Source organism: Pleurodeles waltl, chromosome 5, assembly GCF_031143425.1.
Source record: "Pleurodeles waltl isolate 20211129_DDA chromosome 5, aPleWal1.hap1.20221129, whole genome shotgun sequence".
Lineage (NCBI taxonomy): Eukaryota > Metazoa > Chordata > Amphibia > Caudata > Salamandridae > Pleurodeles > Pleurodeles waltl.
In genome coordinates, this window is record NC_090444.1 from 1095922196 (window position 1) to 1095945537 (window position 23342).

At 44.8% G+C, this 23342-nt stretch overlaps 1 protein-coding gene across 2 annotated transcripts in view; it reads left to right on the forward strand.

The window, feature by feature from the left end:
- SNX9 (sorting nexin 9) overlaps positions 1–23342 on the forward strand; it is an 844750-nt gene that overhangs the window by 751283 nt on the left and 70125 nt on the right. For both annotated transcript variants that reach the window (XM_069235304.1, XM_069235305.1), the window contains one exon: positions 7884–7975. In XM_069235304.1, the coding sequence (XP_069091405.1) occupies positions 7884–7975 (92 nt within the window). The remainder of the gene's footprint in view (positions 1–7883; positions 7976–23342) is intronic.

Below are 23342 nucleotides of genomic sequence, written 5' to 3' on the forward strand. Positions count from 1 at the left end.
GACAGACAAAGAACAAGCATCACGTTCATGACAAAACAGTAGAAAAGGTTTCGTGTAATCAGGCATACCCAAAGCTGGTGCCCTGCACATGCACTCTCATAATTCCATGAATGACTCAAGCTCTTCCTTGGATAGGGTTATGGTATACGGTTCATCCTTAGTCTCTTTGCCTGTCAGCTTTATCAATGATTTTGAGATAATTGAGAAGTTTGGTATCCACTGGCGACAGTAGCCCACCATTCCCAAAAACATCCTGACATCTCTCTTTGTTGAGGGGTTCATCTACAAAATAGTTGTCACCCTTTCCTTTGATATTCTCCTGGACCCTCTCTCAATCAAGTGTCCTAAGTATTTCACCTCTTTCTGACAGTACTGCAGATTCTTTGGCGACACTTTATGTCCGTTCTTTCCCAAATGATTCAGTAAGGCAATTGTGTCATACTTACAGTCATCTTTTGTCCTGGACGCAATCAGCAAGTCGTCAATGTACTGTACTAGAGTCGAACTGAAAGGCAGTACTAAGGATTCTAAGTCCTTTTTCAATATCTGATTGAAGATGGACGGTGACTCAGAAAACCCTTGAGGAATTCTGCACCAACTGTACACCTTGTCCAGGAATTTGAAACTGAATAAAAACTGTCTGTCCTCATGAAGAGGCACCGAAAATAAAGCTTGTGACAAGTCTACAACAGTGAACCATTCAGCATCACATGGAACCTGAAACATGATCACTGCTGGGTTTGGCACTATGGGGCAACATTTTACCACAATCTCGTTTATTTTCCTCAGGTCCTGCACAATTCGAACCTTCCCACAGGGCTTTTTCAGACCCATTATTGGTGAATTACATGGGCTGCTCAATACCTCCTTCAGGACTCCTTGTTTTACAAAGTCCGCAATTATTTGCGACACCTGAATAAGGACATCTTATGCCATGTGGTACTGCAGCACTTGGGGAAACACTGCATTTGGCTTTACTTGTACTTTAACTGGTTCGACTCCTTTTATCAGTCCCACTTCCTTTCCTGTCAAATCCCACACTTTCTCTGTCACCGTTCCTTGTAACTCAGCTGGTAAGTCAGTCACTGTAAGCATCGGGAATAAGGTTATCAAAGGGTAATCCTCATTCACGGTCTCTGTCTCTAACTCTGAGAACTGCCCATCATCACCTTCATCATCACTATTTGTCTGCACCTCAATTCCATCATTGGAACAGGTTATCGAGCATTTTGTTTTTCACAGTAAGTCTCTTCCCAGTAGGGACACAGGACTTGAATCGCAGACTACAAACTTATGCAGTCCCTGGAAGTTGCCAATTTCAACTTGCACTGGATCTGTAATTGGATTTGTCAAGTACTGGTTTGCTACCCCGACTACTCTTATGGTACGCCCTGAAAGTGGCAGTTTTGGAACCTCTGCACTTCTGACTGTAGAGCGTGTAGCTCCAGTATCAACCAAGAATGAGACCTTGTGACCCATCACCTTTCCTTCTACATAGGGTCCCCTTTGATCTACTTCTAGGGATGCTGCAAGCCTGCACTCCTCACTGTCTGACCTGTCATCCGACCATTCCTCATTCATTCCATCTTCACCACGCAATGGAAATTTCTGTACTGTATTATTTTGGCTCATCACTGGAACTGTGACCTGCTGAGGAAGCATCACCTGTTTCTGTCCCATTGGAGCTAATGGTAGTTGCATTTGCTGTCTAGGTACCATGGGAACCTGCTGTTGTACTTGCTGCATATGCACTGGTTGAACACGCAGCATTTGCATTTGCTGCATGGGCTGTAGCCCTTGCATCTGAACCATGTTATTTTGGAAGTTTGGATTTTGACTTCTCAATTTTAGACCTCTCACATTTTGTAATGTACCGACATTAGTGCTTTGTTGAACGACACCATCCTGCACCACATTTGGGCATTCCCGCTTCCAATGCCCCACGCCCCCGCACGCGTGACATGGTGCCATCTTTTTCATCCCTTGCACTTCATTTTGAACCACCACAGTATTCAAATCTGGACCGCGATTCACAAAACCTCCACCTCGGCCTCTCGGTTGCGCCTTAAGCACAACATTCCCTTGCGGCTGCTGCTGTATCATCTGCTGGATTCCATTTCCCTGCATACCTGCCTGTGCTGCCCTTATCTGCATCACCATCACTTTCTCCTTCAGTTTTCTCTGCTTTAGCTCAATCTTGTCACTACAGTATTTCGCGTACTGCAGCACCTTATCAATCGGCTTCGCTTGCCAAATGATCAAATGATTCTTAATCATCATGCTAACCTCTGGTCTCAGCCCTTCAACAAATCTGGACACAAGATGGTTCATGTCTTTCGGCTCAATAGTTTCAGTACCACTGTAATGTTTGAATGCCTTCAACAACCTCTCATAGTAAGCATGTATCGATTCTTTAACCTCCTGTGAGGTCCGGTCGATTTTCTGCCAATCAGTCACTTTCGGCGACACTTTCTACTTCAAAAACTCGATCACTTTGTGATAATACTTCATTACCTCCTCAGATGGTGCTCCAGTCACCTTATCCCTTGCCAGCTCCTGTGTCGGCCAGTCTACCCCTCTCTTGCACTCAAGCCATAAGTCGGGTGGAACAATGATCTCAAACAAGGTATTCAAATCTTCCCAGAGACACTTCGCAAGCTTCACAAACCTATCTGTTTGCTGATACCACTCGATCGGCTTCTCCCTCAACCTGGGATAATCATTTGTGAAAGATAGGATGTCTCCCCTGGACCACGGTACATGGATTAGAACCCCACCAGCTGTTTCTCTCATGGGTAACATCTTTACTGATTCCATATCTGGTGAAGCTTTAGCTTTACTTGATCCCGGACTGTCACTTTTCTCCTTATCTCTTTTCTTGGCCCATCTGCCTTCCCACTTTTCTAAAGCTCCCCAGATCTGAGCACTTTGCAATATTTCCTTTAGATGCGCTTTCATTCTGGCAGACCTCATATGCTCGAAGTCTTTTGAATTGAAGTCTAACCTGTAGCTTCTTTTCAAATGTTTAGTGTTCTCAATATCAATATTGTATTTGTCTGCCAGGTTCGCTAGTCTCTGATGTACCTTACCTACTTCTTTAGTGATCTTAGGGCACAGATATCTCAATTCTGCTTCGGTGGATGGCTCTAATCTGTTTACCCCCATTGTTCCTTCCACTAATTCAGCAGCTTCCACACCCAGTCTCAGAAAGTTCAGGTACTCATCTCTCCCCAACCTTTCTGGTTCCACTGCAGTTACTGTAGTTTTTTGTGAAGCATAGGTCTTCTCTAACCACTCATTTAACTGTTGTACTGTAAAACCTTGCAGTGAAATGTTCCCTGCATGCATCATTGGCGACTGTGAAGCATTCTTACTTATTGTCTGTGGGGTTAGCACTCCTAGCCCTGCCTGTCTCATTGCCTCCAATGGTGCTTCAACCGGGCTAAGGTCTAGCAAAGACCTCGGTCGTTCGACCGCTTGTTCTCCCGGGGCCATTAACTGGGGAGTTCCTATGGACCCTCCTCTTATTGCATCTTGGGTCATTACTCCCTGATCACATATACCAGGCTTACCTTGTGCATACAATGGCACCGGTGGACCAACAGTAATTGGCAATGATATGGCCACAGGTGTCTGACCTGGTCCAAAACTTTGTGGAGCAGCAACTCCAAAGGTCTGATTCTCTGAAGCCGGGGCAGGTATTAATGGAGGTCCTGCTGCTGGATTATACCCTGGTATTAGTTGTGGCTGCGGCTGGGGCAGCAATTGTGGAGTTGGCTCAATCTGCACTAACCTCGATTTTGTATATATCGGGTCTGGTGGCACTATCAGATTTGTAGTAGTCTCTAGTACTGGGACGTCTGGATAGATTCTCTGTATCTGCGGTGGAGGTTGCAACTGTATCTGCATGTCTGCTGCAGTGGGTACACTGACACCATTCTGTATCGAACCCGTATCACTAGTCTGTGCTGTATCAGTAACTCCTTTCTCCTGCGTCTGGTTCCCAGGACCCGCACTAGTGCTCGGGACATTGTCGGTTACCGCATAAGGTGGCGGACGATCATGCAATAACTGATTTAGGAATTCTTCGTTATCTGAATCATCTTCTTCTTCCCAAGATCTCTTAGTTTCCTTAGGCTTACTAGAGTCTTTGTCTGTTTTACATGTGGCTTTCTTCCCCTGTGTCTCGTCTCCCTGTGTTAATGCTGGGAATAATTTGAGTCTGTCAACTATTCCTCGTCTCCACATTTTGCTCTCATTATCCCACCTAGCTTCCGCTAAAGTCTTTTCTGCCCTTTTTATTCTTCTTTGGAATTTTTTTTGTCTCTGTTTAATAGCCATTAAATCCCAAATTGCTAAAGCCTCGTACTGAGCTGGCCTCGGAGGTGGCTTCTGTACACTTAACATCCACCTTAAATTCTCTAGAACTCTCGTATTGAACGTTCCGTGTTCCGGAAATGCTAAACATCCCTCCTTTTCCATCAATTTGTGCCACTGTTTCATCCATAAACAAGGCGCAACACCTTTTTCCTCCATGACTATATAAGCTGGAGTACCCTCAGGCGGTGTAGGCTCCCCTTCACTCGCCATAATGTATGCGTCTCCTTTCAGAGCGCTCTTAAAAGCTTTGATAAAGTTCATCTTTGCGTCTTTTCTTTTGTTTGTATTTAATCAAGAAGTGACTTTAATTCCCAGGACACTCTTCAGCCACCTTTCTCAACCTATTGCCTTTCACGGACGGCAGCCAATCCGTGCGCGACCCCTCTCGACAACTGACCTATCTCAGCGTGGTACCACTGATGTCACACTCACACACTGCAGCTGACAGTCTTGCGGCTTGTCTGCCCCTCACTGGATTCACACCAAACTAATGCAAAAATTACTGCAAGCACCTTAACAACAACACAAATTTGCCGGTTTACTACAGGAAGGGTAAACATTCGCTTTAGAACTTTAGAGATTTCACTTGAAGCCTCGGCCGCTACTCTCTCCTTCTTAGATCCCGCAAGCAGAATTCGACCCGCAAATCCTACTCTCGACTTGTCAATGGTTTGCTCTAGTGCACTTTAGAACTTGCCAAATCTCCATTGAAGGTTTCACACATGCAATTTGACTCAAACTCGACTTGTCAGCCACGCCCGATTGACCTAATTAAACTGCACAAATTACAACATAAACCTAAAGTGTCTCCTACACTTGTCAATATACTCCGGAGTCTTAGACCACAACGGGTCCGTACATGAACAACCAACCACGTGGATAATTTTTTAGCACAAAGCGCAACACTCATATGAAGTACGCCGACTTCCCTACTCTCATACTGCGGAGTACGCCCACTCCTACTAAAACAACATTACCTGGCCTAAATAAACACAAACTTCATAAATCACCTGCGACATGCATAAGCTGAGCAAGCGCAAATCCTACACCACACATTCTATGACGCCGAGAACATTCCCAACTCACTTAGGCAGGCTCCGAGATCCCAGGAAAGTCATGGTGAATTTAGAAACACATCATACCTCCAATTTGCATTATCTCCGGAAAACAGTCTAAACAATAACTCTCCGTCCTAGGGCTCCTAAGGGCCTAACCGTCGCTCTGCTACCAGAACTGCTAACGCGTCCCTTTATGATAATTTATTACACATCAGGACTCGTTTTAGGCCAATGAATCTTTTGACCCAGTTGAGAGACACCTTAGGACGAGATAGCTAATCAATATGTCAATCAATACGTTAATAATGTCATCAATATTTATTACAACAATACATTTCACTTTAGTTAAAGTCATTAATCAATTCAAAACACTCCTATGACCTTGCAGTCATGAATAACCACACCAATTTAGTAGAATTTTATGAGTTTTATTTCCCTATTGTCTACAATTCTAAAAGCAGGTGCGTCAATCTCAAAACCAAGAAACATGATAGCATAGTCACGATATGGCAACTTTGGTAAGATTTCATTAAGGCGAAAATCACAAACATCAGAGCATAACACGGCGTGAACATAGATCAATTTAGCAGAGTGTCAATAACGCGTCAGTTCAACAAAGCATAGATTCGGTCGTTTGTCTATTTGCATCAGTTTAGTGAACACCTGTCCTAACCACTGATTAGCATTAGCATGTTGGGCTTCATGCAAAACGATTTAGAACACCAATTTGGAAAACATCTAACTATGGTCTCTGTCAAAAGTAAGCAGTTGGTACCTAGAAAAGAAAAGCAAACAGACAAATCACATACGCATTGTCATAATTACCCTCCAAAGTTTAGGTCAGCGCACAGGTTCAGTCTTCGTCTTCAGGACATCAGTCAAATCGCCATCTGTCAGAACTCAGCTCCGGGACAAAAAGGGGCACTTCCCTCATAAGGAGGCAAAGTGTAAAATGGGCAAATCTAAGGACAAGGATGGTTCTAAGCGAACCAAGAAGTCACCAAACAGAGTGACAAAGTTTCTGGATAAAATCAATAGCATTCCCTAACCCACCTAAATGGTTTCCCGTGTCATGGGTTTTTATCCCTTTTTCATTGTGCATTCCCCCAAAATTCTATTGGACATTTGCTATACCCCACTATCTTTAACCTATCAGAAAACACAATAGGTCACCTATCTTTCACCCCATATTATTTTACAAGACTCTCATTGGTTCTCCTATTCGATGTCTTCGGAGGTGGCACGTCTGGTATGATTTAATCTATCTGTAATTCTTTGCACATCTTTTGGTCAGTAGCTCCATTGTCTTCACCGGTTCGAATGACCTTGTACATTACATTAATCTACACTGTTTCATTTTGTTTTAATATCACCCTACAAGCAATGAAAAATGCATGGGAACGACTCTAGCATGGTTACATTCGTCTTCTAGTTTGAAGAAAAACAAGAGGTCGTGTCCTTTTGTGAGTCAGCACACTGCAAGATAGGAAAAATACATTTAATATGAGAGCCAAGCAGCTAAGCTTCGGCTCATGCTAACTTAAGGTCTATAAGGATTTCAGCACAAATTCAATAATACAATTATAAATAATTAGTATAAACTTATTCAATATAATAATACATAAACATTTTAGTCATCATTATTAGTCCACGTATACATTGGCGGCCACTCCCCGTGGTCACATTTCAGGTGCACGTTTAAGCAAAATTACTATTGCAGTTTCTATGTGGCATTGTCACACATTAATTCATAAACATTTATGGTAATATAGATTATATAAGCTATGCTTTCTCACATGGATATGGAAAGGTTTGGTGCTTTAGGCTTCATGGCACAATGGACATGGTGCATGACATTTGACAAATAGAAGCTCTCTTTCTTCCTCTTTGAAGTTGTTCTTCATGCATGGTCCCACTATACATATAGTTGAGGTATTTGTGCGTCTTACAATTCTGATACTATGACTAGCTCTGCATCTACGTTTCTCAATTGTATCCACTTTTTATTATCCTTTTCTTACTTATCAAGGGGCCCAACATTAACACTGCAGTGGTTTTTTTCCAACTATAGTTTTCTCCAAGTACCATTCTAATGATGGATTTTTCTTTCAGTTGTTACCGTAATAAATCATATTCCCCTCAAACCACCACTGTCTGGTTCAAACCTGTGCAAAGTAATTTGTTTGCATTTGTCACCTGGAAAGCAGCCCCAATACTGGAGATATTTGAAATGAAGATGTGAATTGTGTGCCTGGAGGCTGGTCTGCGGCAGAGTTTAGAGACCTGCTGTGACATCACTTACCATAAGGCTTCTTTAAGCCTCGTAAATGTAAACTCTTGAAAGAAAAATGTAAACTCTTGAAAGAAAAATGTAAACTCTTGAAAGAAAAATGTATTTAAGAGTAAGGTATAAATCAAATTAATTTCTTTTTCATATGATTGCAGCTGAAATGAATCATTTCCACAGTAATCGGATCTATGACTATAATAGTGTGATCCGTTTGTATCTGGAACAACAAGTGCACTTTTACGAGACGGTAAGAAAAATGTTCTCCTTTTAAGAGTATGCAATACCGTAATGTCACTTTCATTGTAATGCTGAGTATATCAGTGTCAGAAATTATTAATGCACCAGAAGTATATATATATTAAAGCAGATAGTGTGCGCAAACATCCCTTCCTACTCCCGTAAATGTTTCTTTCTGAAGTATGTTTTACAGAAACATTGGAAGGTTTCACTTTTGAATTTATGTTAAATGTTTAACTGTTTACCCATACTAAATGAAAGGAAAACGTGGAAATCTTTAAAACAAAATGAAGCTGAGATGGCATTTTTTTTTAATAGATTTGTTGGATCACAAACGGTCAGTCGATAGGATTTGCTTGAATCATGAGTACTAATGTACAACCATCGTTCCAAAGGTCCCCGCAGACCCCTCTAAGCCAGTGGCGGGGCAGCTTTAGGAGGGAGGGAGTGGGCGGGAAGCACACACACACTCATTCTTTCACACATGCACGCGCACACATCCATTAACAACCCTCATAACATTCAAACATGGAAGCACGCACCAAACATTCATTTTAAAAGATCACACACACACACTCATTCTTTCACACACACGCACATCCATTAACAACACTCATAACATTCAAACATGCATGCACGCACCAAACATTAATTTTAAAAGATCACACTCACACACACACGCACATCTATTAACAACACTCATAATATTCAAACAGGCACACACGCACCAAAAATTAATTTTAAAATATCATACACACACATTCTTTCACACACGCACGCACATCCATTAACACTCATAACATTCAAACATGCACGCACGCACCAAACATTCATTTTAAAAGATCGATCACACACACACACTTACCTTCATCCTCGGTCCCAGGAGGGTTGGGACTGCTGCCTTCCCTCATTGGCTAACCTTAGGTCGGTCAGCCAATGAGGGAAGGCAGCAGTCCCAGCCTTGTCACAGAGTGGGATGGGGTCAGGGAGACTGCTGACCCCACTCTGTGTCAAAGTGTCACTGATTGACACTCGCCCTGGGCGCTTCAGGGCTTAAACCTGAAGCGCCCAGGTCGAAGTCAATGGACGACCCTTTCCTTGTCACCCAGGGGAGGGCCTTGAGGCACCTTTGCTGAGGAGGATATAGGAGCCCATAGGAGCTGTGACCTCCTCAGCCCAGCAAAGTTCAGCTCAGGCATCCAGGAGTCTGCGCAAATCACGCATGTCTGCTCCTGGCTGCCTAACCTGAACATGAAGAGTGTCTGTCAGGCTGACCTTTGTTCAGCCTGACAGACACTCTTCATGAGGGGCAAAAGGCATGCCCCCTCCGCCCTAAAGGACGGGCCGCGCCTGCTCTGAGCACAGTAATTTGAACTCGGAGCTTCCGTGTGCGTCAGGAGGGTGGGGAGGTGGGAGGTTAGGCGGGGGCGGGTGTAAGTGGGATAGAGGGCTCCATGTACTGTGCGTGGGGGGCCCACTCAAGTTTCTTTACACCACTGGTTCCAGTGTACCACTAAATTAATCCCATTGTTAGGGCAACTCGCCATGACCTGAATTAGCTGTAGAGTACCAAGTGGCGCCTTATCCAACCGGAATAGATACATTTGATTGTGCTAAAATAAAAACTTATTTTGTGACAATTCATAGCTGCCAAGTGACATTTCCACATATGTAGAGTGCTTATGTGTGACATTCGCTGCCTTACATGTGACATTTATGTGTGACAGTTTGAATGACATTTAATTGCATTTTCTATCCATGTTATATTAAATTATTTTTTATTAAATAACTACTAGGTATTAAATAGATCATAATTCATGTAGCCTAGTGTAAAAATATATATGGTGTGTGCATTTTTATCATGTTGTCTCTTTCCATGATTCTGAATGAATTGAATGATATAAATTGTAAATCAGCATCAATTAAACTACTAAGATTCCATAAATGAGTAATGTGATTAAGTATGTCTTACAGGAGTACACAGTGGCCTGTTCTATCTACATTTTAGGGAAAAAGCTTTATAATGCAGATTGCGTCTTGTTTTACAGTTGAAGATCCGTGTAGAGAACTCTGTTTTAACGAAGACATGACTGATGAGAATGCTTGCTATCACCAATAGTTTACTGAACGTGAATTAATCTAAACTGTGCTTTTTCAATGACTGGAATACTCTCCTTCGTATTTCACTGTGACTTGTCACTGAGCGGGGGCCTTCGGACCTACAGCTGTGCAAATAGAAGCCACTACTGCCTTTTCGTCACTGTGCCCTTTGCCCTGCAGCTGTCCTCCCCTGCATCCTGAGACACGGCTCCGTTCCTGACATGCGCCTGCCACTATCATGTGCACCAGTGGACTGGCCGGCCGGATGGAGCATGGAGGCCCTCTGTTACTTTCACGGCTCCGCCCACCTGGGACCATCGAGCCTCAGAGAACCCAGCAAACAGTTATCGTCACGTGTCGGTATCAGCGTCTCGTGACCAGAACACCCTTATTGAGATTCTGATACTTCTTTGCATCACTTTCTATATGCAAATTCAGTGGGCTATGCACAAGTGGCTGCCAATCTTCCTTTACTAGCACACACACCCCACTGACCGAGCAGCAGTAAATCTCGTAGTGCAGGGCAGGAGGTACAGCACATGCATGTGCGTCCAGGTAGTGACGAGTGAGTGTCAGGAGAAAGTAGTCAGAGCAGCCTGTTTAGCGCCAACAAATAAAACACTGTCCAGTTATGATGAACCAGCCAGCCTCATCATAACTTACCAGCGAATCTTTTGGCTGCCGATCACCACCTACCCCACATGTCTCAATGTAGCCTCACGAAAAATAGGAGCGCTGATACTACAGAGTACAAGAGAGGTAATAAACTCAATTTTTAATAAGCCGGGATTTGCGAGACAATGTTTTTACTTATGGTAATGCGGTACAGCGACTTAAAAAGGGTTCGTGTAACGCAAGATGTGTGACACTTGGCAGGCCTGACAATCTGAGTACAATATAGTAAGGCTGTGCTCCTTTTCTTATGTAGTAGGAGAAGACAAAGCTATAGTCACAAACAATAAGGCAATCTTTGCTTTGATCAACACAATTCTGTGGATGGAGGACAGAATAGCAGCCAAGTAGCTACTAGTGAAGCAGACTACACTGCTACAGGCAGCAGATGGTCAGGGAAGACGAACAAAATGAGTTAAGACTGTGCATAGTGTAATAAAGGGGATTCCTTTACTTGTCACTACCAAAAAGGCAATGGGTTAAGTTTTGAGTCTGCCAGCATTGAACAGCAAAACCTTCAGCATTTTTACAATAGAAAAACCGAGCCCAGGGCAAATTGCAGCTGTTAACAACTGTCAAGGGGGGGGGGGGGGGGTAAACAAGCCATCAAAGACCAACAGGCGCCAACTGACTCACTAATCATTCTATCTGAAGTAAAAGATCATCTGCCAAAGTTGAAAAATGGAATGTCCAGTAGTTTGGGTACCAGAGTAAGTGAGATGTGAAAATATTGCACACCAAGACTACCAAAGGCATTAAAACCATTTTAGCTGACTTGACAAAGTTGGCATTTCTCACCTCAGTTGGCTGATGGACGAACTCGCCCAAATGACGACCGTGGTGTCTGTGTAGGAATCTCATTTGGGAGGTTTTTCCGCAATAAAATTCAAAATGAAATAATGCAAACATCCCTTTAAAGAGAAAACGAATTTAAACAAAATGTAAATAATTTTTTTTCTTAAACGGAGAACAAGAAACCATGCCAACACCTTTCCTACATTATTAGACAGATGTGCTTGTTAAAACGAAAATTTACCTATTTGCTTTCTCGTGGACTTTTGCCTTTGACAATGACTGTAAACTATTGACTTTATCTGGCATACATTGCTTTTACTAAAAATGTATCAGTGCATTATATAAATGCACATTTAGAACATTATTATACCGTTGTTTTTCCTGGATGATCAGGTCTGATTTATGATCTAAATCAAGAAATTTACTATTAGACCAAATACAACTTTACAGTCAAAGTAAACAAGCACTGGCAAAGCTGATTGGTCTTGGCAATCCCTGAGGTATTTCCATTGGCGTTGTCAATGGTAGCCATGTTTAGTCATAGACCCTCTAACAGTCAGCTAGATCAATAAAAAATAGATAGATAAAAGCTAGATAGATAGAGAAAATATAGCTAGATAAAAGATAGATGAATATATAAGTATATATAGATAGATCAATAGATCTTTAACAATATTAACTATCTGTCTTGCACAATAATACCAGGAAAAGAAAAATTAATTAGGAGTACGGAAATAGAGGAAATCACTGGACCAAGCAGACACTTGCGGAAACAAAAAACATTACATAACTACCACAACAGCAAAAACGGGTTATCATAAGGTTCTTCATGTGCTGTTATCTTTTTAACCACAAAAACATTGCTCGCTCAACTGGGTTCCCATTTTAGATGTGTGCTGATGAAAGCCCATCCTACTGTGAAAAATGCCAGATATTGCTAATTATGTTTTTTTGGCAATTCGCCATATCTTACTGAACATCTGACTGCAAAAAAATATTTTCAGAAACATAGGCAGTGCATTGAAGTTCATCTCAGAAAGCCAGAACCCATGCATTGACCTTGCAGTCTGACCTACCAGAGTGACGTGGCAGCAAGAATACCTGCCTTTCCTGCAAAGGGAGGCAGCGAACATGAAGGTCATTGCATTGTTTGACAATACTTTGGGCCTGATTTAGAGTTTGGCAGATGGGTTACTCTCTCACAAACCTGACGGATATCCCGTCCGCCATATTACATTTTCCATAGTTCATAATGGAATTGTAATACGGTGGATGGGATATCTGTCACGTTTGTGACAGAGTAACCCCCCTCCACCAAACTCTAAATCAGGCTGTTTGTCTTTAAACATATTAATCTGTGCCTGAGAAGCACTTGTGCAGCCCATCAAAAAACATGCAAACGATGCCCCATTAAAAGTATTGCTGAACAAATACAGGAGCTCATTGAAAGGTATTGCTAAGAGGAACCAGACCTCCCTCGTTAAAAACTGCTTGAGGGACCTGCATAGGTCAATTAATATGCACTGCTGACTAACAACTCCCTAGCTGGGTGTTAGACCTGACAGCCTTAGCGTGGTCTTCCCCCAATTTTTTGACAGCCTCCTTCCATTTTTCTGATCTAATTTTTGATGGGTTTAGGAATCTGCGCACTTTACCACTGCTGACCAGTGTTAAAGTGCTTGTGCTTTCTCCCCTAAACATGGTAACATTGGCTCATACCCAAATTGCCATATTTGATTTACCTATAAGTCCCTAGTAAGGTTCACTAGATGTACCCAGGGTCTGTAAATTAAATGCTACTAGGGGCCTGCAGCACTGATTGTGCCACCTACTTAAGTAGCCCCTTAACCATGTCTCAGGCCAGACATTACAAGGGTTGTAGTTTCACAGCCACTTTGACTTGGCATTTAAAACTGCTTGCCAAGCCTTAAACTTCCCTTTTCTTACATATGTCAACCCTAAGGTAGGCCCTAGGTAACCCATAGGGCAGAGTGCTATGTAGGTAAAAGGCAGGACATGTACATATACGTTTTACATATCCTGATAGTGAAAATCTCCCAAAGTCCTTTTTCACTACTTTGAAGTCTGCTCCTCTCATGGGCCAGCTCTGGAAATTCCCTTATACACTTTTAAGTGGTAAATTCTGATCTTTGTGGAGTAGACGTCATATTTGGTATGATTGAAATGGGAGTAAGAAATCCTACTTACTGGTGAAGTTGGATTTTACATTACTATTTCAGAAATGTCACTTTTAGAAGGTAGGCATTTCCCTGCACTTACTGCCATCTGTGCTTAACAGCCTGTCTCCAGTCCACATCTGGCCTATGCTGGTTGAACGCCCCCCTTGTGCTTTCCACCCAGACAGCCATAAACACAGGATACTCGGCTGCATCTGCACGAGAGATGGTTTTACCTGGGCAGGAATGGTGGAGGAACTCTCACTTACACTTTAAAGGCCAGTGGCCTGCCCTCACACAGAGGGCTGATAACCCCCCACAGAGCTCCTGGCAGACAGGGGTGGGTTGAAAGGAGAACTTGTGCACTTCAAAACCATTTTTTGAAGTTTCCCCCACTTCAGAGGCACTTTTGGGTGTATATATACTGGGCCTCTGACCCCACCAAAACAGACACTTATGGATCTACAACTGGACTCTGTCAGAGGGACTTCCTAGCTGCCTAAAGGACTCGTCTGGACAGCTGTACTGGAAGGACTGCTGCTCTGCTTGTTGCCCTGCTGGCCCTGACTCTGCTGGAATGACTCTGCCTTCCCCACAAGTGCTCTCCAAGGGTTTGGAATGAGCTTGCCTCATGTTCTGAAGTCTCAGGTCCACAAAGAATCCACCAGGGAGAAGGAAATCCCCATGCATCAGAAAATTAAAGCTACACCTGCAGAAATTGACGCAGCGCCTCCTTCGTGACTGAAAAATCGTTGCATCGCCTACCGGATTGACACAGTGCCTGCTCCTTCTTACCAGCTCGTCAAGGATTTTCCACGCATTGTCCCTGGGAGTCAAAATATCCCTGCATCTCAGTGAGGAACCAAGGCTGCGCTTCTGGAAATCGATGCATCACCTTGCATCGTGGAAAGATACAACGCATTGTCTGTGCCACGATGGAAAATCCAATGCAGTGCCTTATTTTTCAATGCACTTCTTCCTCTAAGGCCCCCGTGCGTTGTTATTTTTTACGCATTGCAGATTGTGTGTTACAAGGATACAACCACTGATTCCTAAGGATTGAGACTCATTTAAATCTTTAAAAAGTAATATCTTGACTTGTGCATATTGGATTTTTGTTGGTTTGGTCTTATTTTATTCAGATAAATATTATCTATTATCTTAAACTGGTGTAGAGCGCTTTTTGTGGTGTTTTCACTGTGCTACTGTAGGAGTTATTGCACAAATACTTTAAACATTGCCCACTAAGTTGAATCTGCATTCTCTGGGCCAAGCTACCAAAGGGTGAGCACAGTATAATTTAGGTTGTGTAGTGACTTACCTTGACTAGGATTGTGGTCCCTACTTGGGCAAGGGTGTATACCTCTTCGAATTTGAGACCCAATGTCTAACACTTGCCCTATCTGAAGCACTGTTGACTATACTTGATGCTCTGCACTGCCCAACTATTTTACTGTGGTCGCTCTAATTTGGCCCATTTTGCCCTGCTGATATTATAGGCATCTTGTTGAATTCACCAGAATTCTCGATTTTAAAAACATGCTGACCCCCTGAGCATTCAAAGTACTTGGTGTATGCCTAGAGGAAAAAATGTAGGCGTGTCATATATTTCCCAAGGCCTACTTCCAATTTTCCCACCCCTTACGCCCCACTCTCCACCCGCAGGATCTGTGCTGTACCTCATACTGCCCACCAGCACTGTCAAAAAAATAAACAACATGCAGAGCGCATATGCCATTTTCACATACAGCCAACAGAAACTTCCCTTTTGTGCATGTGTTACCGTATTTCTCCCCAAACACACACCTGCTGCATTTTAGCCTTGCTAGCATGCATGCCCCTGAAGCATGCTTGATAACATTTGGGAACACCCAATGGCAAGAATAGCAGAATGGAGGATGGATGCCACCTGATCTTGAGTGAGCCATAGTTAAGCAGGAAGTAAAAAAAAAAAGAAAAAAAAAAAAGAAAATTCTAAAACATTAATACTTTAGGTAAAAAAAAAAAAAGGCAGTCAACCCTCAGTCATCAGTGGGGTTGGCATGCAGACCACCAGTAGATAGCTCAAGGCTTTCCCACACCCTTGGCGTTCAGTGTGAGTCTCACACCCTGGAGCAGTCAAGGTGAATCTCACACTTTGCAGCACATTACTTTTTGCATTCAGTGGTCTCACACCTTGGCTTGGAGCACTCAGGGGGTGATTCTGATTCTGGCGGGCGGCAGAGGCTGCCCGCCAGAATTCCGCCCTCCATTATACCGCTCCACGGTCAGAAGACCGCGGAGGGTATTATGAGTTTTTCCCTGGGCTGGCGGGCGGTCTCCAAAAGACCGCCCGCCAGCCCAGGGAAAAACTCCCTTCCCACGAGGATGCCGGCTCGTAATCGAGCCGGCGGAGTGGGAAGGTGCGACGGGTGCAGTGGCACCCGTCGCGTATTTCAGTGTCTGCAAAGCAGACACTGAAATACTTTGCGGGGCCCTCTTACGGGGGCCCCTGCCGTGCCCATGCCATTGGCATGGGTACGGCAGGGGCCCCCAGGGGCCCCGCGACCCCCCCTACTGCCATCCTGTTCATGGCGGCTTTCCCGCCATGAACAGGATGGCGGTAGGGGGGGTCAGAATCCCCTCGGCGGCGCAGCGAGCTGCGCCGCCTTGGAGGATTCTTAGGGGCAGCGGAAAACCGGCGGGAGACCGCCGGTTTTCCTGCACTGACCGCGGCCAAAGCGCGCGGTCAGAATGCCCTGCGGGGCACCGCCGGCCTGTCGGCGGTGCTCCCGCCGACCCTGGCCTCGGCGGTCTAAGACCGCCGGGGTCAGAATCACCCCCTCAGTGTCTTATGGGACCACTGACTTTAACAAATGTTTTTGCACAGCAACCACACATTTTCAGCTAAAACTAACTTCTGAGTCAAACATTAACCCTCACCCCGCCTAAGAACTGATGTCATGCAACATGATAGTTTAGGCAAAAATACTGAAAGCAAACAATAGTTTACGTCACCAGTGTCCCAATACAGAAGGACAGTAATTTATAGGGCAACTGCCCTCTAGCCTTACATGGTGGCTGTGCCCCCAGGGTGCTGCTGAACACCTGGTTGTAAGCTGAGCAGGAAACTGGAGTGGGAACGGCTCCTGAGGGGCTCCAGCAGGGAAAAGAGGAAGGGCGGTGAAGAGCCTGGTGAAAAGGAGTGAAATAGGACTCAGAGGGGGGTGAGAAAGACATACTGTCATGCTGCTGGGGAGAAGGTACTCGGGCGGTCTTAGAGCAAGGTCCTTGTTCACTCCAGCTCGGATGGTGGCGTGTGCTCCAGTCCACCCGCCCTGGGGAGCACCCGGACTGCTGCTGCTTGGAGGAGTCCCTGCAGGGTGGCTCGGGAGGAACCCCAGGGTGCAGCCTGGGATAAAGTGCAGCTCAGATACCTGCACAGGGTCCGCGATCGGCATCATCCTGCTGCCGAGGGTACCCACCAGCTGAGCCTGGGGAGAGTTTATGGTAGTCGGGATCAGACCAAGCACACTCCAGCTGCGCAGTGAGGGCGGGCACCCTCTGGTTCAACGCTGAGGGTCCCTCCAGAGTGACTCAGCAATGGGAAGGTCAGTCTTTCCTATCTTTCCTCCAAGAGGAAACAGGATGATTATCACAAGCGAGGCCTGAAAAAGAGACGCCGGTCACCAAGCAAGAGAAAACGATTGGCAGTTCTCACTCTCGGAAACAACACATATCTGATGAAAGATGCCCAACCTTTTTAGCGCTAAGACAGCTGTAGCATTAGTGCGCGTGCATACATATAATAACAGCGAACAGAGAAGGGAGCGAGTGAAACCACAATGTGCCGAAGCTGAACACACACCCACCAACGAGCAGGAGACTAAAACAAGAAAAAAAATAGTCCCACAAAGCAACAGATAAACAAAGCGTAAAGATACAGTACTTCGGTGGTGCTCCATGGGAGGAAATAAAACACTAAAAGGAGGGACAAAGAAAAAAGATTCACCACTAGCAAGTAAGCATTCTGGGTGTAATGTCCAGACCTGCTAGGTTAGGCTGACCACTGCTTACTGATGAGACACTAAGCAACAAAAATGCAAGCTTTCTTCACTTGAAGATTTCAGTTCGATGACCAAGAACCAGTTAAAATCTAAAACAAAAGATAAGTGAGATTTCTTATGTTCAGGTTTACTCCAACTGTGAACAATACCTGGGCACTGAGTTCACCATAATGACCAGATGAAATTCCCAAAACCTTTTAACAATTATTTCAAATTGAGTGCTCTTGATCAAATGATTTTGGGTCAGACTGCAAAAGTATATTCTTAAATTATTGTGAGCACATTTTGTGTACCTTTCTGCTTTTTCATTTGAGAGGAATGAAATATTAAAGCGATCATTCACAGAAAACAATTATTACACAATAAAAGAGGCAACCATGTTATGTTTTTCCAGGAGTAATAATTTTGTTATAAACAGAGTTGTTAGATTTATGTCGCCAGTGGATATAAAACTAATAATTGTGAAAGGAAAATAATTTGTATCACTCCTGTGAGAGAGCTGTACCCCTAAATTTTATACTTCGAAATTGTGCACTCTGGTTGGGTAGATCCGAGACCGTGTTAACCTCAGTTTCATGAGGCAACGTGTCCCAGATATAAGGCACAAAGCAGCATATCAAAATATAGTAAAATAAGAAAAGTCTAGCCTAAATAAGTGAATTCTAGGGTGGAATTAGAACATTTACGAAGATTCTAAGGGTACAGCAGTAGTAACGTGCAGATGGCGCTCATCTCATTTCAGTTTCATAAAGTCTTAAACATTGATCCAGTGTGCCTTTTTACCTGTAGACTCTGTTGTAATCGTCGAACAGGTTACACCACTGGTCATATGGCCCTCTTATGACCAACTGGAAGTGTATTGAATGAGCTGGTATCAGCACCACAATTCAGTTAGAGTGAAACCAATTTAGCTCTACAAGAACAACATAGAGGATGGTGTTGAAATAAAGAAGGATTATTAGCAAATTAGCCAAAGTTACAAGTTAACCAGTTCAGTATATCAGTTTATCAAGTAAGCATATATATTAGTTCTGTCATACAATCAGAATTTGTATATTATTGTCTTGCTTTACACTTAACTATGCACTTCAGGACAATTTAGGGCACGTGAAACAATCACTCCTTTAGCTTGTTAAACATTTTTTCCCCTTCAAATCCTGCAGTCGACTACGTCAAAATGTTTTGCTTTCACTAATGACCAAGCTGAAAACAATCTCTGGAATACACGTCTTAGAAGACATTTATTATTACTTCACCATGAGGTTCCTGAAAGAGGAGATTAGTAGGTTGGAGGCACATGTTTAAAAATAGTCACAGCAATGAAAGGAAAATATATCAATGTGATTCTCAATTGCAATGTACACAGCAAATATATGTGGTTATATTATAGCATAACTTCAAAGCAATGAATAAAAGTCAAAATTAATCACCGTAGGGCCTATCACTGCTCGTCATCTTTCTCATGCCTGCAAGTTGATGACTCCTGTTCAACTGCGAGAAAGAGATTTTCCACCCGTAGGGGACAGGTCAGGCAGCAGACGTCCGGCTCCTGACTGAAGTTTTGGAAAATTCCCCCTCGCTGCTGCCCAGGGACACCTTTTATAATGAAAAAGCCTGCTAACAGGTTCTTTCCTCTAATAGTCAAAACATGCTGGCTACTGTAGGTCAGAGTTGGAAGAAACAAGCGTCGAAAGTTGGCCAGGTTTTTAAAGCTGTCTCTCCCAAGGCTGCACTAGAGAAAAACACAAAATATGCGCTTCCTTATCATGATTAGTGTTCGGTGAGAGAATCTACGAAAAACACAGCTTGGTTTACCATGTGGAAAAACACAGCTCATCTGCAATGTCTCAACTGCAATGTCTAACGCCACGATAAAGCCAATAGGCAGCTAAACTGAATACAAAATGTCTAATCCCACGTTAAAGCCAATAGGCAGCTAAACCGAATACAAAATGTAATGTGCAACTGGTGAACATTGAACAACTAATATGCACAGTGGTGAAACACAAAGTCAGTGGTCAAACATAATTATTTTCACTACAATTATAAAAAAAAGATGAAAAGCATAGCCAGGTACAGAATCCAGAACAGAAAGTATATTGGTTCCATAAATTATCTCTGTTAGAAATGGGGTTTTTGGTTGGCAGATAGGTTGCCCTCTGTCCAAGCAAGAACCCTCACTCTAGTCAGGGTAAGTCACACACAATCCAAAATTAGCCTGTGCTCACCCTCCGGTAGCTTGGCACGAGCAGCCAGGCTTAACTTAGAAGGCAATGTGTAAAGCATTTGTGCAATAAACCATACAACACCATAGTATAACACCACAAAAATACACCACACAGTGTTTAGAAAAATATAGAATATTTATCTGGATAATTGTAGGTCAAAACGATCAAAGTTGTAATACGAATTTGTAAAGATATCACTGAAAAGTGATATTAAGAGTCTTTAAGTCTTTAAAAAGCAATAAAGTGTCTTTCAAGCACAGAGTACCTGGTTTCTGGTGGGAAATCTCCTCAGAGGGCCACAGGAGAAGAGATGCGTGGAAAAAGGGGTGTGTGCGTCGTTTTCCGCTCAGCACACACAGACTTGCGTCGTTCTTTTCCACGCGGGGAAGTCGGGCGTCGTTTTCCGGCGCGCAGACAGTCTCTTTTTGTGGATCGCGAGGATTACCAGATGTCCCGGGTCTGTGCGTGGATTCTCCTGCTTATTTTCCGGCTGCGCGTCGTTCTGCGGGGCTGCGCGTCGAAGTTTCGATCTCACGGTAGGCGTCGCGTCGATTTCTCCTTGGAAGTCGGGCGGCGTTGTCCTTGCGAGGCAGTGCGTCGAAATTTTGGTCTCACGGCAGGCGTCGCGTCGATTTCTCCTTGGAAGTCGGGCGGCGTTGTCCTTGCGAGGCCGTGCGTCAAAGTTTCGCACTCACGGTAGGCGTCGCGTCGATTTCTCCTTGGAAGTCGGGCGGCTTTGCCCTTGCGAGGTTGTGCGTCGAAGTCTCGATCGTCCCGAGGGCGTCGCGTTGATCAGCGTCGGTGTGCGGCGTTTTTCTCGCCGCGAAACAAGCTGTGCGTCGAAATTTTCGCCGCACGGAGCGTCCACGTGAAAGGAAGAAGTCTTTTTGGTCCTGAGACTTCAAGGAACAGGAGGCAAGCTCTATCCAAGCCCTTGGAGAGCACTTTCACAGCCAGACAAGAGTTCAGCAAGGCAGCAGGGCAACAGCAAGACAGCAGTCCTTTGGAGAAAGCAGACAGGTGAGTCCTTTGAGCAGCCAGGCAGTTCTTCTTGGCAGGATGTAGTTTCTGGTTCAGGTTTCTTCTCCAGCAAGTGTCTGATGAGGTAGGGCAGAGGCCCTGTTTTATACTAAGTTGTGCCTTTGAAGTGGGGGTGACTTCAAAGAGTCTCTAAGAAATGCACCAAGTTCCCTTTCAGCTCAATCCCGTCTGCCAGAGTCCCAGTAGGGGGTGTGGCAGTCCTTTGTGTGAGGGCAGGCCCTCCACCCTCCCAGCCCAGGAAGACCCATTCAAAATGCAGATGTATGCAAGTGAGGCTGAGTACCCTGTGTTTGGGGTGTGTCTGAGTGAATGCACAAGGAGCTGTCAACTAAACCTAGCCAGACGTGGATTGCAGGGCACAACAAGATTTTAGTGCAAAGAAATGCTCACTTTCTAAAAGTGGCATTTCTAGAATAGTAATATTAAATCCGACTTCACCAGTCAGCAGGATTTTGTATTACCATTCTGGCCATACTAAATATGACCTTCCTGCTCCTTTCAGATCAGCAGCTGCCACTTCAACAGTGTATGAGGGCAGCCCCAATGTTAGCCTATGAAGGGAGCAGGCCTCACAGTAGTGTAAAAACGAATTTAGGAGTTTTACACTACCAGGACATATAACTACACAGGTACATGTCCTGCCTTTTACCTACACAGCACCCTGCTCTAGGGGTTACCTAGGGCACACATTAGGGATGACTTATATGTAGAAAAAGGGGAGTTCTAGGCTTGGCAAGTACTTTTAAATGCCAAGTCGAAGTGGCAGTGAAACTGCACACACAGGCCTTGCAATGGCAGGCCTGAGACAAGGTTAAGGGGCTACTGAGGTGGGTGGCACAACCAGTGCTGCAGGCCCACTAGTAGCATTTAATCTACATGCCCTAGGCACATGTAGTGCACTCTACTAGGGACTTATAGGTAAATTAAATAGTCAATCATGGATGAACCAATCAATATTACAATTTACACAGAGAGCATATGCACTTTAGCACTGGTTAGCAGGGGTAAAGTGCTCAGAGGTCAAAAGCCAACAACAACAGGTCAGAAAAAATAGGAGGAAGGAGGCAAAAAGTTTGGGGATGTCCCTGTCAAAAAGCCAGGTCCAACATGACCCCCCACCAGCCTAAAGCCAGGGGAGAACAATCACTATCCTGATGTACTTCCCTGTTTGAGGCGACAGAACAAGGACCCAGGCCCACAACAGCAGGGGCATGCTCCAGTTCTTCGCCTTCCTGACTCCCATTGGATCCCTCTGTCCATACTCTCAGGGCCCACTAAGCCCATCCATGGGGAACCTTTCTCCTTTCCTGCGGATCCCATCTGTGCAGCACCTAACCTTACTTTGCTCACAGATGTATCCCAGGAGCAGGATAGTACTACCATGACCAACATAGTGGGGTTGCCCACTCTACCCCTGGGGTGTGACACTTGTCCCCTCCCCAGGGATAACTCTGTCCACCCGGACAGCAAGCCACAGTGATTACTGACAGCTGCCAGGGATGAGAGCCAGGCCCCAGGCCTCTCAAAGCTCTCCAACCACTGTGGCTGTGGAGAGTGGGGGGCGGTAGCCCCAGGTGCTGGGCACCCTTTAACCACTCTCCCTTCCACCAGGTCAGGGATGACAGCCTGAACCTGGTCCTCCCCTCTGGGGCTTTGTACCTTCCCTCCTGGAGCGGTACCCCCAGAGTCCAACATGGTCAGGGTGCTTACAGAAGTCACCCTGTACCATTCCTCCACCAGTGCAGGGCTGTTAACCTGTAACTGGCCCTCCAACCTGGGGCCTGTACCTTCAGGTTGGACTAGGGCCCGGGGTGAGGCTTCCCTCATCCTGCCCTCCCTTCTGGGGTCCAGCACCCTCCAACTAGGAGTGGCCTCCTCAGAAGACAACATGGTAGGGGCACTGTTATCAGTAGCCCCTCCCTCCAGGTCCGGGGGGACACCCTGAACCTGGTCTTCCAGCCCAGGGTCTGTACCCTCAGACTGGATCACTGCCTGGCAAACCAGGACTTCCTGGGAGGCACACCTACCCCCCACCAGGTCAGAGTTTAACCTCTGCACCTGCCCATTCAACTCAGAGTCACCACCCTGAAGTTGAACAATTGCCTGGCACGCCAGGACTTCCTGGAGGGCACACTGACCCTCCACCAGGTCAGAGTTTAACCTCTGCACCTGACCATTCAACTCAGAGTCACCACCCTGAAGTTGAACAATTGCCTGGCACGCCAGGACTTCCTGGAGGGCACACTGACCCTCCACCAGGTCAGAGTTTAACCTCTGGACTTGGCCATTCAACTCGGAGTCATCACCCTGAAGTTGAA